Source organism: Achroia grisella, unplaced genomic scaffold (assembly GCF_030625045.1).
Source record: "Achroia grisella isolate CSIRO2021 unplaced genomic scaffold, CSIRO_AGI_Agris_v1 utg503, whole genome shotgun sequence".
Taxonomy (NCBI): domain Eukaryota; kingdom Metazoa; phylum Arthropoda; class Insecta; order Lepidoptera; family Pyralidae; genus Achroia; species Achroia grisella.
This window is the reverse complement of record NW_026712898.1, coordinates 156,741-176,921: the sequence shown is the minus strand read 5'-3', so window position 1 is coordinate 176,921 and position 20,181 is coordinate 156,741. Positions and strand designations below refer to the sequence as shown.

General features: G+C 34.3%; 1 protein-coding gene across 1 annotated transcript in view; it reads left to right on the top strand.

Annotated features, from left to right (window-relative positions):
- LOC131846160 (uncharacterized) overlaps positions 1-20,181 on the top strand; it is a 128,029-nt gene that overhangs the window by 46,400 nt on the left and 61,448 nt on the right. Inside the window, exons 3-5 of the mRNA XM_059195398.1 lie at positions 1,912-2,086; positions 5,450-5,586; positions 6,617-6,779. Coding sequence (XP_059051381.1) covers positions 1,912-2,086; positions 5,450-5,586; positions 6,617-6,779 — 475 coding nt within the window. The remainder of the gene's footprint in view (positions 1-1,911; positions 2,087-5,449; positions 5,587-6,616; positions 6,780-20,181) is intronic.

The window sequence follows — 20,181 nt, the reverse complement described above, 5'->3', positions numbered from 1 at the left end:
GACCTACTCAATACGCTCACAAAATTTCATGAGAATCGGTCAAGCCGTTTCGGAGGAGTATGGGAAAGAAAACTGTGACACGAGAATTTTATATCTAAGATATTAAGTCTTGTAATTATTTAGTAGGTATATATTTATTTTTATGTATGTATATATATAGGTTAAATAATTTTGAAGGCCTATGTTAGGTAATACTATGTATTTCTATTTTACCCAATATCTAGATGGTAGAGAATCCCATATGGAATTTAGCTCGCCACATTGTACAATTTTATAAGTGCAATAAAAGAATAAATAAATCTTACGTAATTATCTTACAATGCCTGTGCTCTTGCAGTTTAGACACCATCTTAATTCTGACGGTCGCGGGTTCGATTACTCGCAAGGTACAAACGTTTATATTCATAGGTATTATTGTTTGTATCGGTCTGGATGTTTTCTATGTATGTATTTACAAAATAAAATGTATTAATATCAGTTGTTTAGCTACCCATAACTAAAGCTCTGCTTAGTTCTGGACGGGATGGCACTGGATGGATGAATGAATGGCAATTACTTAATTAATTTTTTTTAATACACAATTTTTACATAGGTACATGGAATATAAATGTTTGTACTGTACGTGGACCTTCAGAACCCGCGACCATCAGAAAAGAAGGCGGTGTGCTATATATCGCGAGACTACCGAGACTTATCCTTTCACATAACATATAACATTTTTTTCCTATGTGTGTGCATAATCTTTACATAGAATACTTATGTAAAAAAGTCGCTACCGTAGTCTGCTCGCTTAGATATTTTAAATTACGCAACGGATTTTAATGCAATTTTAAGCAATAGATAGAGTGATTAAAGAGGAATGTTTATATGTATAATACATGTAGAACCGTGCGAAGCCGGGTTAGTTAGGAAATAATAAAGAAAGAAGAATAAAAAATTAGGACTATATGTATAATACATGTACAGCCGCGGGAAGCCGGGGCGGTGTAACTAGTAATGAATAAAAAAATAAGAATAAAAATTAGGTTATTTTTAACTATACAACTATATTACTTGTCTCGGAGTAGTTAGTGAAGAATAAGATATAAGAATAAAAAAAATGACATTTGAACTTTTTTTTTTACTATAGCACTTGTAGGTACAAGGTTGACAATTTGGTCAGCAATCACGTACAGTTCTGATAGAAGAATGTCCCACCATTCCCTTGGGATTGATCTCTAATGCTTTTATGCGGTACCCGCAGAATTCTATACATACGCAATGCATAATAGATGAGTTTTAATATTTTATATACTATTGGACCTTACATATGTCGTAGGTATGTGACAAATTGTATAATGTATCATAAGCTTTATCGAGGTAGAAAGAAAGAAAATATATTTGTTTGGCGAATACAAAATAATCATAGCAAAGATATAAGAAACTAGCTGTGTCCGCGACTTCGTTCGCGAGGAAACTGCATTAAAATCCGTTACGTAATTTACTAGATATAACGCCCAGATCATTTTTCCTTCAGTACATGACTGAGGACTGATGTTTGCTTAAGCAAGCATCAGTCCACATATCAAAACGTTCAGTCTACACTCAAGCATCGTACACTCGAATAATCAAGTTAGAAAGCAGTCCGGAACTTATCATTTATACAATACTAGCTACTCGCCCCGGCTTCGCACGGGTGCCCATGTATTATATATATAAACCTTCCTCTTGAATCACTCTAAGAGTGATCTCTATCTATTAAAAAAACCGCCTGTAACGTAGTTTTAAAGATATAGCATATATAGGGACAGACAGCAGCAGACTCATACATCTTTATGGTCCTTCGAGCCGGACCATATATATAAATTATTTTCTTTCTTTCTTTGTTTTTCATACTATGTAAAGATTATTGAATGTTGGTATTTCTTGTAGAGAGTCGGGCGTCGCGTGGGGCCGGCGGTGGCGCGGGGCCGCGGGCTCGGGCGCGGGCGGCGCGGGCGGCGCGGGGGGCGCGGCCGCGCACACGTGGCGGCGGCGCGAGCGCGCTGCGCAGCCTCGCAGGCCCATGGAGATCCTCACCAGCATATACGCGCTGCTCTCTGGAGGGGTGAGTCATTACTTCATGCTTCAACATATCTGATGGCAAACCATGACCGCAGGGCGGTATGTCAGTAATCAGAAAAAGGTACATTTTTTTTGGAAGAAGAATAATGTCAGCATCTTTCCACAAGGAAACACTTCAAGACAATGAGTTATTGAAAATGAAGGTCATTGGAAGGATAATATCAAGGATAGGTAGGACCATAGTACGACCAATGCCGTTAGAACCTAAAGCATCAGAATGTATTGTCAGTAAGCTCTTTTCAATATCACAATCGGTAACTGGACTAAAACTGAAACATGGAGTATCAAGGGTTGATATGTTAGAAAGGAGATTTAGAGTATTTGTTTTTAGTGTTGTTCCCAAAAACAGCCGAAGAACAGAAATTCTATTAAGGTCTATTAAGGTGGTCCATATCAAAATAGAAAAAAATTAAATTGACCGCAACTGCGGTTGGGCAAGGTGCAGCGCTTGCCCCACCCTAGCTCTGACCTGTAAGGTATCTAACCAAACCTAAAAAAATAAATTATATAAGTACTAATTAAGATACTGAATCTCCGTAGGAAAGTTCGTACCCGACAGTTGAGACAAGAAATAACATAGAGATACAGGGTGCTATAGGCTGTAACCGTTTTTTATGAAAAACTTAATCGAGATAAGGGCACGGCAACAGTTTGCTATTTACATAATGTTTTAGGCTGCTGTCCCACTCTGAGGTTCATGGCTGGCTACGCCCATGGTAGCAACGGATCTCCCAGATCTATCTAGAAATTACAAACCTGAGCCGATTTTCGAACCCCTAGCGGTACCTAACCGAACCCTACCTTCAGAATAAAGTCTTATCCGTCAGGTAGGACGCCTTCAGCCGCTCCATGAATACTTTTGCGGCGGTGAAGTGCCATCTACACTCGCCCCCTATCTTCTAGTGAAACTTCAAAGACCAGTTGCGGCCAACATCATTAAAATAGTCTAAAAAAAAGGTGTTGAGTTCAGGCCTTTCTTTATTTTCCATTGTTATTTTCTAATAGCTTTACAGGACACATTTTTTACGCGATTAGAAGCACGCAAGATTTAGCACGGGAAGGCAATCTTGAGGAATTGCATGTTTGTGTCTGCATCATTCATGACATTTCTTCTTTTTAATAAGAATTCTAGTTTCACTGATTATTTATACCAAATACACGTTTAACATTTATAAATACAAACATTTTCATACCGTGCGCGGTCCTTCTCGTTCTCTTTGTACATTTACATGGATATTCTTTTCTGCGTGAAAGGCTAACAGCAGTTAAAGGTTAATAATGGTAGATTTGCCTACGATAACGGTATACGCTGGCGGCGCACCAGTGGAGGATGATAAGATGAGGTCAGTTAGCCCATTGTGATTAATTAACCAGGAATTAATTATAATGGTTAGTAGATATAAGATTAAAAGGTCGACAACGCACTTGCAGTTCCTTTGGTATTGCGGGTGCTCATGGGCGGCGGTAATCACTTATCAGCTGCAACCGCAAACATTTGTAATAGATCACAATCATAACTGTCCCGGCGACCACGAGAGTGTTCAAATATTTATTTATTTAAACTTTAATGCACAAATCTTATATATAAAATTCTCGTGTCACAATATTAGTTGCCATACTCGTCCGAAACAGTTTAATAGATTTTTTTTTAATTTATATGAATATTCAGTAGGTCTGAGAATCGGCTATTATTTATTTTTCATACCCGTAAATGATAAGGAGTACCACTCCTAACATTTTTTTTAATTTTTGGACAATATTTATTTTATATAATGAGTTAAAAATACATAACAATAAATTTTCACCGCTCTACCACCAACCCCTATTTTTTAATAGCGATTTTAATTTATATGGCAAAACAACGTTGGCGAGGTCAGCTAGTACAATATATATATGTATATATGGCGATTTTAACATCTTCCTTGCAATGAGGGGTCTCGTTATTCCTAACAATCCCTTCACCCTTGTATTGATATATTATGCGGGGGTAGCTACCCCCTACAAAGAGATTGAGGGTAACGACCGTGTCTAGGCGAACGCGATAAATAAGTTAATGAAACACTTGTACAAGCCAGCCCGGCACATTAGCGATGTTCGTGCTCGAGTCTTCACAGCGAGATGTGATTTCAGCTCTACCTACGTAATAACAGACCTTGTGTGAAACAGATAGCGTGTATTTTTCTTCAAACGTTATCTTTTAACTAATTTATCACGCCTTTCAATGTAAACAAACAATTAGGTGCTTGCTTCTTCATTGATAACGTTTTTTTGGAACTGTAAATACTTTTAGCCCATGACGGCCAGACATTAGACTTATTAGTAAATGTAAAAGTTCTTGTATGTGTGTCCCCAACACAGGTAAGAACGATCCCCACACATGAAACCTGGATCGTGGTTGCTTTAGCTGGTAACAGGTAACAAAGGTGTAAAAAATTTCATATCAAATTCGTTAAATTATGAAACTCAGTTTTTTTACATATTGTTTGTAACCGTGTTATAACTTGCGCTCTTCATTGCCAGACACTTAGTAGGGTTCCAACCACTTACCGGACACCCCTAAAGTATATTATTTTATAAATATACTTACGATATTTTATGAAAACTGCCAAAGGAACCACGATCCAGGTTTCATGTTTGGGGATCGTTCTCACCTGTGTTGGGGACACACATACAAGAACTTTTACATTTACTAATAAGACGTATGTCTGGCCGTCATGGCCTCTTGTTCTATTGAAGCGTGTAGTAAGGGTAGGCGTTGACAGCCTCGCTGATTTAGCAGTTTAGCACATTTTACTTCCTATGGTTGCGGGTTTTTTATGATTTTATTTGTATTCATGAGTATGATTGTTTGTATCAGTCTGGGTGTTTATGTGTTGACAATAAAAAATATTTGAGTATTTATATAATTTGTCTAGTACTCATACACAAACTCTGCTTACTGTGGTTCTTCTTCCGAAAAATAACAGCAATTTTATAAAATATACACCTACAGATAATTATTAATTAAAAATCAATACATTTAGAGAGTTAAATATACACCATGTGAACAGTTAACAATAAATAAATAAATAACCTTGGACAATTAACACAGCGCCATCTAGATCCAAGTTTGTGTTATGGATAGTAGATAACTTATACAAGTACATAGATATTTTTTTTCTTAAATACATACATATTATACATAGAAAAAAACCTAGACCGACACAAAGAATCATACTTATGAACACAAATGTTTGCACCGTGCGAGGAATCGAACCCGCGAATCGGAAGTAAGGCTGCGTGCTAAACCGCTAGACCGAGGCCGTCAAATGTGAATGATTATTGATTTTGTGTTTGTTTTATTCAGCAAGGGGTTAACCCCAAAATCGACTCGGTGGCCTTCCGCCTGCACTGCGGAGCAACCACTGCAGCGCTGTTAGCGGCGAGCGCTGCTCTCACCACGCGCCATCTTGTGGGCAATCCAATCGACTGTATACATACAAGGTTCGTGTCCATAAGTCTTATATATATCATACGTGACGAGCGTGACGACGTAGTTCCAATGTTCGACAATAGATGGCGCTGATCGTGAATAATCTACCGAGTGGATGAAAATAGATTTTCAGGACGGATACGGAATATTTCTCTATGGGATTATATTTTTTTTTTACCAAATGATATGTTATTGCTAGATTAATATATTTACATATACTAATGGCCGCATAGCAGTCCAAGTTCGATTTTATTTTATTTAAATTATTTGAATATTATTAAGGTACTATTGTCACTTTTTTTTTCTAGGAGTTGAATGACATCTTTTTTAATGATGGAACAGGCAAAGATCCTTAGACCGTACAGCCTAGTACATAGTTTAATCACAGGCACTGATAGTCGCATTTCATACACATCTGTCCGCGCAATTTATACGGTGTACCCGTTTTTTGTACAAGTTTTTGGTTCACATTAATATAACGAAATATATAATTGTTTTCTATTGGTAACTATAACATTTGTATAATTTAGCTGATTCCGCCAAATGTTCCTAGTACTTTTTATTCGAAAATAATATTGATGGTCACTTAATGAAACTATTCTATATTTTATAACTGTATACAACGAGCCAAATTAAAAAAATAATGTTAAGTAGTTCAGTTAGTAGTATTTATAATAATAAACTACCTACCAGCCTCGGCTGGTACCTGGATGCACCTGTATTATACATATAAACCTTTCTCTTGAATCTCTCTATGTATTGCTAAAAACTTCATTAAAATCCGTTGCGTAGTTTAAAAGCTCTTAGATTCTAAGCGAACAGACATCGGAAGTGACTTCAGTTTATACTATAGACTAGCTACTAGCCCCGGCTTCGCCCGGGTGTACATGTATTATACATATAAACCTTCCTCCTGAATCATTCTATATATTAAAAAAACCGATTCAAAATCCGTTGCGTAGTTTTAAAGATTTAAGCATACATTAGCGACTTTGTTTTATACTATGTAGTTATTATAGCCACGACCTCTTCTTCTATCAGGGATATACCAGAAGATGTGTTGAACACGTACTGCTGGATTCACTCTACCTTCACTGTGGCTGGCGAGGCGGGGGGTGCATACCCGGGAGTGAAGGGAGCCGGCACCTCGCCTAGGAAGTACGGCAAATATTACCAGTGGGTCGCCTTCACTCTGTTCCTTCAGGTAAGTCATATCAGTTACTGTGGAATCATATTTCTTCTTTTCTGATGTATCGGGTGTGCTTTCACTGTGTTTCTTGAGGTAAGTCATATCAGTTATTATAAGTGCAATCATATCTGTCGCTTTCCGATGTATGAGGTGATTTCTTGAAAGTGTGGATGGATGGCTGTCCTCCAAAGTGCAGATTAATACCAGCTGCTAAATTTACTACCAATACCAGATGTGGCCAACAGGACTGTCAATCCATTAGATCGTGGCAAGGCAAAAAATATAAATACATAGACCAGACTGCGCAATGTACTCGTAAAAAAGGTTGGCAATTTCCAACCACAAACCTGATTATGTTAAACTATGTAGTGGAAGATGCTAAGACACAATACTCACACTAAAATAAAGGTAAATAAGTACCTAGTAGTACTAAGAATAATTTTCACATTTATGTTTCATTTAAGATTTCAATAAGTATGTAATTGGTAGATCGCACAAGGTTTCAATAGTAAACAGGAGATCTTGGGTCTAATTAAGTTCGCCACCCCTGACCTGAATACTGTACCCACCAGAAACTAAAATACCATCTCGATCATTTAGATGAGTGGCGTTCCTCGGTGCTCCTATGTGCATTTTTTCAGAAACTTTTTGCCACGTACATCCACATTGTGGAATCACCTTCCTGCAATGGAAAAGTGATTATTCCTTTTTAAAAGGCCGGTAATATACACACAATTTGTTTAGTGTTGCGGGTACTCATGACCCCTTGGCACTTATTGTATGTTCAAATTTAACCCATGCAGGGTTGATTTCTTGAAATGCAGCAAAAAATACTTTTATTAGTATTTATATACATTTTATAGACTTCACGTTTCTATTAGTATTATATTTTTTTAATAAAACTATTCTGTTAATTGAACAGTGTATCAATTTTTTCGTAATCATTTCGTAGGTTTGTATTAGTAAGCAAACATTTTATAAGTGTGAACCCTTAAGCAGTTTTACGGTACTCTGAAGTGTCATTGGAAATTCAAGAATCCCCCAATATACAGGACACGAGATGTCGTATTGACGGGCCGTGACGACCCACATGCACAGGTGGGTGTCGTAAAGCAACACGCGTGTCGCACGACATAAAACTGCAGCGTACACGTTGGTGAAAGTCACGAGAGTTATGCTTTGAAAAACTTTCAAGATAAGTTAAGTGAGAATTTAATGAGAATAGTGACTGATTAATATTTTACTACTCTACCAGATTTATAATTTAATATTTTAAACAAATTTCACTAATAAGCGTACTCATACTAATGAGTACAGTATGCTTTTAAAGTTTTGAAAAACTCTTAATATATTTTAGTGAATAATATAATAATAATCTCAGGACAATTCACACAGAGCCATCTAGACCCAAGTTAAGCTAGCTATAGCTTGTGTTATGAGTACTAGATAAGATATTTTTTTTTGTAAATACATACATATTATACATAGAAAACTCTATACTAATATAGATAAAGATATAAACAATCATACTCATAAATATAAATGTTTGTGCCATGCGAGGAATCGAACCCGCGATCATCGGTCGTTAAGCGGTGTGCTTGACCGCTAGACCACCGAGGTCGTCATCGTCGTCAGAAATGATATTCATGGGAATAACTGAATGTCATGGGAGTTATGATTTTAAAGTTTTGAAAAACCAAAAACTTTCTAAGCATAACTCTCATGACTGAATAATGAGTTCTGATACGATAGAACCTGCGAGCATCGAAAGGTATAATAGTGTTCAGGAGATCCAGATCATCAAGTTGTCATTATCCTCATTTTATTAATTATGTTTACTTTTTATTTTATTAAACGGAATCTGCTATACTTTTTTTAGAGCATCCCTTCATATAAATATCTGAATGTCTAGCCAGCACGTGTGCATAGATGATAAACATTCAGATGGTGAAACTCATTAAACACTGCAACAAAACAATTTTAATATCTACACCTGAGTCGTCAGGGTTACTCTATTAATTTTATTGTTCATTAATATACTTTTTGCGTTTGTTCTAAGTTAAACGCGGTGGCGATTATATATAATTTGTATGGTCGATTTCTAATCATGATAGTAACATGAATATAAACAATTTAAGTAACATATCTATGTCCATAGTGGGACATAGATATGTTACTTAAATTGTTTGGAAGCACTGGAGTTTTAACTGTTTGTATGTTTGTGTATGTGTTTTTGAATTTGTCTGTCTGTATGTTTTGATTGTCTTCTAATGTGGACAGGTCTGAGTTGCTGCTGTAATATTTAGGATGTTACATATGTATTGCTATGTTATATAGTTACTAAGATATTTGAATTGATAATAAGAAGAATTATATATACTTAATTATAGTTTTTTATATCACCATTGTAATTTAATAGTAACATGATATTCCAGGCATATATAGACTATATACTGCTAGGTAGGTATGCGTTGCTAATTATTTATCCAAATAATTTGGAGTGTCATATTTTTTGTCATATTTTATTTAGATACACGTGAGTAGACTAGTTGAGTCTACTCACGTGTGTTTGTTAGGATTACGCAGAGATCTTAGTACGGTAGTTAATAGTCTTGATTCTACTCTACTTTACCGGTACAAATACATATGTACAATGTAACATAGAATATATATAATAGAACTCTGTCGTTTCCGGGACTTGTGTATAATAAAAATGTTCGTTTATTAAGAAATTAATTATTAATTTCTCAATAACGCTTATTTTTTATTACTTGTACCGCGCATACAGTCTGGCGCGCATATGCGCACAAATATATTATAAACCTACAGACCTCAGATATTAAGTTATAAAACTGATTGATTCTAATAAAAATGTAGTCAAGGTTGTCTGTATGAAAACGTCACAGTATTACGGAGTACTTTTTTTACCCTTTAAAATGTAATAAACAAGATTTGTTGTGGCCGTTGGTTTCTGAGAATATGGAATAGAATAGAAAAGAAATAATCTTTATGCAAATAAACTTAATATAAGCACTTTTGTATAGTCTATATTTTTATTCTACCACACATTCGGAACGCAGACTCAGCACAAGAAGAATGTGCAAACTTGAAACTATTTGAAACTACAAACTAACTTTTGTATTGCTTTTAAATATACGTTGTTACGAATTACATTTTTAAAAATTTTGTGTTAATACAAACTGCCGAATAACAAAGTTGATCTGAGTGCTAAACGGCCTACACCGCTAGTATCCGTGTCGACTGCCGTCGTGTGACGCAGGATACTCCAGGGCAGTGAGTATTCTGTGCTACTAGATGCTAAATTGTGCAATTTTGTGTATGGACAAAGAACCTCCTTATGAACTACAGTGCTAACAGTATATATTACATAACTTATGTCACATAATTATATTCTTTCACACAATCCGGATTTTATTTAACTTATTTTAACACCAAACTACTAAAATTGTGACAGTATAAGTAAATAAATAGTTACTTAAGTAACAAAAATCTGTCACAGTTATCAGAGCTGACCACCCGTTCACGAGTATTTCAAACTAAAAATGTGTCCAACCCTTATACTTAGAGACGTCTAATGGTTACTTAAGCTACCCAATAGTGCAGTTTTCAAAATTATTCATATATTTAATTTATATATCTAAGTATTAACTACTAACTAATGTATATAAAATATAATATAATATATATGTTTTTATTTCGTAATTTAGCACCCCCTCCAGAGGAACACATTAAACAATTAAACTTTGGCCATATCAAATCGCGGCTGAAGTACTAGTTAATATCACAATGCAAAAAATGTGATAATGAACATAATAATAATACACACACACACACTCACACATAGCTGAGAAAAAATAAAGAATAATAATAATAATAACATGCACACACACATACACACACTTGCATTCGTCATTACATCAACTGCAATTAAGGAAATTTAGCTACATTGAACTACAGAAATCCACTATATTGGATACGTGTTCAATAGTTAGAAAATTTTGAAACAGCCCAGTAAACAATGTCTAAAAATTCAATTGTGTGAACAAATGACTTGGTGATATAATAATATATAACAATATTTATATTGTGAAACGGTGGAAATAATAATAATAACACTCTGCACTCTCCTTTCGGCCCGTAAGTGGGAGATGAGAATAGCTGAGAAAAAAAAAATAATAATAATAATAATAATAAAGACATTAATAGAGAAACAAATAAAATTAATAAAAAAATTGTTGTTTAATAATAGATAGATATAACTTTAATGTGAACGTGTACATCGAGTTGTATAGGTTTGCAAGAAAAATCTATCTAAATCTACATTTCTTGTCACGCACAATCACATTGTGGACTTATCTTCCAGCAATGGTGTTGAATATTTCCGAGCCGATACGATATTAAAACCTTCAGGAAAATAATTAATTCCTTCCTTAAATGCCGGCTACATACTTGCAATTCTCCTGGTGTTGCTAAAGTTATAGGTTTCTCTTTTTTCACTACTGCCCATTAACAGCTTTCTGCTCGTACGTAATGGTTAACTGGTGTAGAATGCCATATGGCGATAAGCTCGCCAATATTACACAGACAATTTTATAAAGAACTAGCTTTTGCTCGCGGCTTCGCTCGTATTAATTTATCCCTTTAGGGGTGGAATTTATCAAAATCCATTTTTAGGGGCTGGCTACGTCATAGCAGCTTCATGCAAGCAAAGTCTCAGCCCGATCGGTTTAAAATTGACGAAGTTTCATATAAACTTTCATCCCCTAACGTCTACCTGCATGCCAAATTTCAGCCCGATCCGTCCAGTGGTTTGGGCTGTGCGTTGATAGATCACTATGTCAATCACCTTTGAGTTATATATATTTAGATAAATATAATAAATAAAGAAGTAAATATATGTTATGAAGTGTATATATATGTGCGTGTACGTACTCCATCAGAATACAATGTTTTTGGGATTACAATACAAATATAACCCGAAGTAGCAACTAGTGTAGCCGCCAATCAATCAGCGCGGAAGCCGCGCAAGTGTACACAATCCTTTATCATTTTATAGCATATTTATTGCAAATCACTCTACTGGTCGCGTTGTGAATTGGTTTCATATAACCTTATAGATACTTGATATAAGTCTGTCTAACTCTATCTATACATATATAATAAAATTGCAGCATTAAATGTTAAGCGAAAAACTCGAGAATGGTTGGACTACGTTAAGTATTTTTCTTAAACATCAATTTTAAACAATGTTTCTAGCGGTTTAGTACAGCGACCATCGGAAGTAAAGCGTTACTTCCAATTGTCGCGAGTTCGACTCCTTGCATGGTGCAAACATTTGTATTTATGAGTATGGTTGTTTGCATCTGCCTGGTTATTTTCTATGTATATTATGTATGTATTTACAAAACAAATATCTAAGTATTTATATCAGTTTTCTAGTAGGTACCCATAACACAAGCTCTGCTTACAGCGGAACTAGATGGTGTTTTAATTGTCCAGGGTTATTTATTTATAATATTCTCAAAACCAGCATGCAGTAGTTTCTACTCTACTACTACTAAGGTTTCTCTATCTTATATGAATGGAGAATGTAACCATACAGTTATATAGTTATACAGCTATACAGTTTCATGTTACAGAACTCGTATAGCTCACGTGCTACGCGCGTAGCTCCGTAGCGTTTTGTAGCATGGTTAGACCTCTAGCAATATGTTTCGGATCTCTTAACGAATATGTAAAAAAAGAATGGTATAAAATTATCTAGTATAATAAAAAAATGTGCAAAATTACCTATTATAATACCAATACACTTATTCTTCTCGAATGTGTCGATAGAGTAAAAAAAGTTTGAAATTATATTTTTTATAAAATTAACAAAAATAAACTATTATTTTTATTTAAAATTATTTGAATTATTTATGTTTAAAATATATCATCTGATGATATGTTGTACTTGTACTTATATATATATATATATATTTATATATGTTTTATTTTATTATTGTATTTGTATTTTTAATCGTTTGTTGTATTAAATAAATAAAGTACACATATATTGTACACATACAGTCTGTATTTATTGGTGAAATTAAATATTAGTCATGGCAAATTTCATTACATTTAAATTTCTAAAATACACGTTATTTTTGAGTAAATCTTTTCAGAAAATATTGTTAGTGGTGGTGCATTGCTATTCCTGACGCCTAATATGCCTTTATACCCTGAACTGTTTTCTGTATTTTGAGTGAATATTGTAAAAGAAAACATTGTTATAACATTTCGTTGCTATTCCTGAAGTCTAAAATGTCATGCCCTTTTAACCTTAAATTTCTCTGCCGCGCAGATGTGTTGTACGAAAATTACATCTTAGCCATTAGAACATTTTATACGCATAAAAATAAACTAATAAGTACAATATACCAATATAGGGGGAACGGATTGTTAGTAATGTGGACTATTACCATAATAGTCCACATTACTAACTAGTAATAGTACATTACTAACAATCCCCTTGTAGACGACCTACCTTGCGACTGCACACCGGCCCTGTAAAATAAAACATTAAAATATTAATAAAAATAAACACATAACAATATATAGAAATAACTATACAAATATTGACGACCTCGATGGTTTAGAGGTCTAGTGCACCGCTTTACGACCGATGGTCGCGGGTTCGATTCCTCGCACGGCACAAACATTTGTATTCATGAGTATGAATGTTTGTATCGGTCTGGGTGTTTTCTATGTATAATATGTATGTATTTACGAAAAAAAAAATCTATGTATTTGTATCAGTTATCTAGTACCCATAACACAAGCTTTAGCTTAACTAGGGTCTATGGCGCTGTGTGTATTGTCCTGAGATTATTATTATTATTATATAAATGAGCACTTACCTACCACCTTTTACTACATATATGTATAAATTGATACTTCACTGTTAAAATATATTGTTTGTTTGTAGGGTGTATCTATAGGATTCTATGTTACTTACCTGTACCTACTTATTTGTTAATTAAATTGATCCCACCGCTTGTGCGGAGATAGCGACACCTATAGCAGTTATCACTTCCCTCGCGTGTTTCCGGACGCGTCCACTATCCTCACGTTATATATGCGCAAGCGACACGGACAGCTGTAAACTTCAATCGTTTTTTCATTCCTGAATATTTCACCACTCCACGCTTATCTGCATCGGTTTCACCCCTACTACTAGCAATGTACCATGTCAGGTTAACTACCACGCGATTCCCCCTGGAAACTATCGTGATAAATTCCTGGTGAATTTGTCACGTTCTCATTATTAATCTTATCATCCTCCACTAGTGCCCCGCCAGCGTAACCCGTTAGCGCAGGCACACTATTGCATTATCATCCATAAAAAAATATACCAATATCATTGGCGAGTACTATAATGGCGTGATGGATAATAGAGAGGCCAATGAAGTAGCAAGATTGGCTGCCTGCCGTCCTAATACAAGCTACTGTCACGCACCAATCACTCGCTCCAAGTGTTAAGTGATTACTTAACTCTATATTGGCTATGGATCAGCATTATATTCGTGTTAGCATGTCATCATGTTATCGTGGTATTTGTTATTATCATGATTGTTCTGTATCAAATGTTATCCTTTTGTGATTAGATCTATAACTATAGGTACATAGACAAGTAACGACTCTATATGATATATGACTCTAGGAATCACATTAGATAATAAAACACAATGGGGTGCACAAATTCAAAGTCTTGCAGCGAAACTGAGTTCAGCAACTTTTGTCGTGCGTAAGGTTAGACAGTACACTGATACTGCTAGATTGGTCTATTTTAGTTATTTTCATAGTTTACTCTCTTATGGAATATTATTATGGGGAAAAGCGGTAGATATTAAAAATATATTCATATTAAAAAACGTGCCATTCGAGTGATCTACTGTATGAGGAGTCGTGACTCATTAAGAGAGAAATTCAAAGAGGCAAATATTCTCACCGTTGCTTTTCAATTTATATATTCAAATATCCTATATGTTCATAAAAATCTTGACTTATTTCCAAAAAACAGCAATATTCATAATATTAATACTAGATTTAAAGACATAAGATACCAAAGGATATATTGGAATTACCCTTAAATAAATTCAAAACATCTGTTAAATCATATATACTGAGCAAGGCCTATTACTCACTAAACGATTACTTGAATGACGAGCGTGCATGGCAATAGTTTTCATGTTCGGGATTTTCATTTAATGTTAGACATAGACACCTATATAAATATCTATGCATTGAAAATAAACTGGATTTAAAAAAAAAAGTAATTCAATTGAGTTTCTTGCCAGTTCTTCTCAATTGGATCTATATACCGAACTGGACGGTAGGAAAAAAATATATAATGTAAAAACTTGACGTTCATAAGCGGCTAAAATGTCCTACATGAATAAATGATTTTTGAATTTGAATTTGAATATGTAGTTAAATACCTAGGGTACACATACTGTACGCTACAAGGACTTTATTCTAGTTAAATTGTGTGCGCTGTAGCAAAGTGGGGGTAAAACTTACCAATTTTAAATTTAACAATTGCTACATTTAAGTTAATACAGTTATTAATGATGTAATTATTGCGAATGTGGTACAGCTGAAATACTAAGTCATATTTTGTAAATCGCGGCGACTTTTAAGAGTGAAACGAAACATTAATAAAACTGTCATGGTGTCACTGCACATGGTGTAATAGAAGAGTTAATATTTAGCAGACGTACTTAAGAAATATCATAGAGTCACGCTACTTTATATCAAATTTCATTATGATTAATTAAGTTCTAACAAATTAAAAGACATGCAAACGTTTTTGGCGTATTATTTACATAATTTTATTAAATTAAGACAAATTGACAGTACGGATGATTTTGGGTTTTGTGATATTTGTATAGAATGAGTCATCTAACACTATAAGTGTGTATTGTTTTTTTATTATATTGTAAATTTATTGAATATGCATTTGCGTTCTTAGTTATTATAAATGTGGCATTTTGTGAGTGCACACTCATGTAATATCCAACCATCTATTCAGATGGATGGATATTAGATACTTCTTCACGCAAAAACTGCTGAATGGATATCAGTAATTTATATTATATACTATTTGTAATTTGTATATATGTATATACAAATAAACATTCTTATATATCTATCAATGAAACTTTAAAACAATGTAGCTATATTGTTTTAAAGTTTCATCAGAATAACACATAGGTTATAATTTTCACGAGTGAAACCGCGGGCACAGTTATAAATAAATAATAATAGTTTACTAAGTTTATTAAATTTTACAATATGATACCAAAACACATTCTATGTACCTTTTAATTAAAAAGAAAGTTAAGAAATACTTATTGAATGAAGCATATTACTCTATGAACTATTAATTGGGAGAGAATCTTGTATGGCTTTAGTTGTTCAAGCAAGGGATTTTATGTGTTAAATATGTTTATTTATTTATTTAATATAATAATAATACATAAGTACAAAGGGTGGTATAAATACGATTAATAAAGTACTCTATGATCAACCTATTAGGTACATACATTTAGAGTTATACATTAATTTAAATTATACAATTCGATCATCAAATAAGTTACAAAATAATTATATAATATTAGATGTCACATTAGACATCTAATATTATACAATTATTAATTAAATGTGTACTTAAATGCTATGTAATATTTAAAAATTACTCAGATTCACTCATTAAATAATGTACCAGTTTCCAGTTCGTCTCAACATAAGTAACGATAATAAAGATAAAAAATATGATGTCAGCAAGAGGCCGAAAGGTCCTATGTTAATAAATGAGTTTAAGAATGTAATATAAGACCTCATCGTACGCTCTATCGTATTTGATAATATGAGTTAACTATCATAACATTACATGCTCTGTTTATAGTTCTGTCACGGTAATTTACATATTGTGCACATTGACAGCAAAGTGACAATGTTTTATTAATGCTTAATAATATATCTACTATACCATAGCTACGCTATCCTGTCGCTAACTTTCTTATTTTTGTAACATAGACAACTTATTTGTGTATACTGTTTATAACAATAATAATCTCACGATAATTCACATAGCGTCATCTAGACCCAAGCAAAGCAGAGCTTGTATTATGGGTACTAGACGACTGATATAATTACTTTTTTTTTTTGTAAATACATAATTTACATAAAAAACCTCCAGATTCATTCAAATAATCTACTCATAAATACAACCGTGCGAGGAATAGAACCCGCGATTATCGAATGTAAGACGGTACACCTGATGGAATCGTCGATAGACATGAACAGCATAACATCATGTTGCTCTTCCGGAAGACAAAATTTTCTACAAGTAAATAAGAATTAAGACTGAGAATAATTACTAGTCTACTTTTACTATTATTCTCAAAACAAAACATCCTTTATTCATTAGTATTAGAGTACACGTAACATTGTAGGCTGAATGGCTACTGACGTCTCGTTATTCTTTATGTGCCTGAATGAAATTAGTCGGAAAGTTAACATAGTGAAACTAGCAATTAACGTGTCAGTTTTCTTTATTTTTCAACAATACTACTAGATAAATACAATATTGTTAATTTTGTGTGCACGTTGCGTCACAACTGTCAGCGTCTGATGTCAGTCTGACAAGTTATGACAGCGATACGCCGACGCGCTTTTAAAAAAGAATTTTGACAGAACGGCTCAGTAAATATAAAACTATAGAGATTTATTTGTACACGGAATAGCGAGATAAATCTGTATAATGTCGAAGTCGATATTTATCGCTCTTTTATAGTTTGTACAGTAATGAAATATGTTATCTCAGTAAATAAAAAGAGATCTTGTCGGATGAGTGGATTCGTCGCGCGTCCTAGCGAGACCGTAAACGTACATTCTATTATTGTTGGAGCCCTTCCAACATTGTAACCCTTGCATACGACTTGTTTAATATTCTTCCAGCAAACGACGTGTGAAATATTATATATTTAAGGTGCATGCAACCGGCGACGGATATACGGCGGCAACGGAGATCCTCGTTCCAGTAGGATGTGTATTGCCGGTGGCCGGTGCCGCAACGCGTTTCATCAGGTGACCTAATAACTTCAAATATTATGATGTTAATGTAGGCATTGGACGCGTGCGGGCGGTGCACGCGCGTGCCGTACGGCCAACTTAACATTAAAAATAGAATGCACATCGACATCGGCCCTGTATGTATTTAACGTAAGGAGCTTTTTCAGTGAGGCCGGCCAGTCGACGCGAACGTTTCGGCGCGCCGCTCGCGCCCGCCCCGCGAGCCGCTCCCGCCGAAACAAGTTGCACGTTTGTGAATCGCGGAACCGTTTTTGTTTGACATAAACTTTTTTTGTTGAACTTTTTTTTTGCGGCCAGTGCTATTGAGGTTTGGCGACACGAGCCGGTGATGGGCCACACGTGACTGCCGGCCAGTGAGTGCGTCCAGACAAATGGCGTTTTCTGAACGTGTTAAACGTTTAGTCGCTAATCAGCGCGGCGCGTAACCGTGTTTCAAAAATAAAACGTTGCCGATTCGAAACCGGAGCACCTCGAAGGTTAATGACAAAATAAAAAACGTGCATTAAATTATGTGTTAACCACCGCCAGCGACTGGATTCCTTCCCTTTATTAAGACAAGTGAGTCTATTGTCGGGAAATTTATTTTCTTCTCGACACATCATATGTTTCTTTCATTTACGTTCATTTATATATTGAGATTAGTTAATTTAGTTCTTTTTAAATGATGGCTCAGTTCCTATATGACTAATACTAACCTGATCTAAGATTATGACTAACAGTAACCTGATGTAACGAGTCTCGCTGTTTTATAAAATTACACGATCGTGAACATAAAGATAAGATGAATACATAGATTTAAGATCTACCTCTTTGTTTGTTTATCTATTATAGAATAAAAAACTTAAACCAAAAGACACAGATTATAAATAAGTAAATCCTACACTATGCGTAATGTCCAGATAGAGAGCAGAGGACCAAGTATGGAATAAATAAGAAAAAAAACGGTTAGTTAACTGTAGATTTTATTGACGTATTTTTTAAACTGTGTTTAATATATTTTAAAACCTAGGTAGACGTAATATAATAAGGAAGAAAATGAATTATACTCATAAATCAGGTTCGTCTACTTCAGTAAAGGTAAATAATAAATGCTAATATTAACTTCATTATAACAATTAATTAACATCCTATGGAGAACGAGTTTCTTTCCATAAAGAGGTGTATTTAACCTATTATCATCATACTGGCCAAGCGGCTTGGTATAGTATAGTGTTTTAGATCTCTATTCTCTTTCTATAAATTTGGTATAAATAAGAGTTGTTTCTCTTCGTTAAAAAATAAATATAAATAAATATCTGACCCGAGCTGCAGCGTAAGTTTTACATTAATACTCAGCTCCTGTTCGCCATAGCGTGATGTAGCCTGTAGATTTATTTGATAAATTAACTGTCCAACACCAAAATATTTCAATACCAACCAGTAGGTTGATATTGAAGAAATATTTTAGTGTCCGATAGTCAATTTATCGAAAAAGCCCCGAAAATTAGTGCATTCAACCAAACAGAAAAAGAAACTCTTTATTTTGGAAAATTAGTATACATGTAACATTATGAGATTTCTCTTTAAATATACCTATATGTCAGTAACTATATTAAGATTTGAATTATACTATTTATACTTGTACTACCTCATAAGTTTTAATAATGAAAAATAAAAGTATAAAACCATAGAGAAAAATAACTATTATGCTTTTAATTTATATAATTAAAAAAAAATTTTAGTGGCTACTTCAACTCTTCTGGAAAAGACATAAACCCATACAGCCATGTATAATCGCACTTCGGAATATACATCTTTGTATTAAGTCAAAAGAAAAAAGTTTGTTACTTTCGTCATAAAAAAAGTTACAAGAAATAATGTCTTCCCGCCAAAATCATTAGACTTTATCGGCATCCCAATTGACTGGAGATCTGATCTAACGCCCAATAATTTACGTACGTTGCGAAACGCACGCGATAATACTCATAGTTCATCGGACGAGGCGTTTGGACAATGTTGACCCAATATCGGTGGAACGTCGAATTACTACGTAAACCAGGGATGCCAACCGTAATAGGATCTTCGTAAAAATACGAGATTTTAGCCTTCGATACGCGAACATTTCTATCCTCAAAGTTTGTACGAATTTTGAGTAAAAAAAATTTGTCAAAATACGAGGTTAGAGAGCCAAATTGAGCTAATGCAATAGATTTTAACAATATTTTTATTTCTACTTACGATGTAAAAAATGTGAAGGTTGGCAACCCTGATGTACATC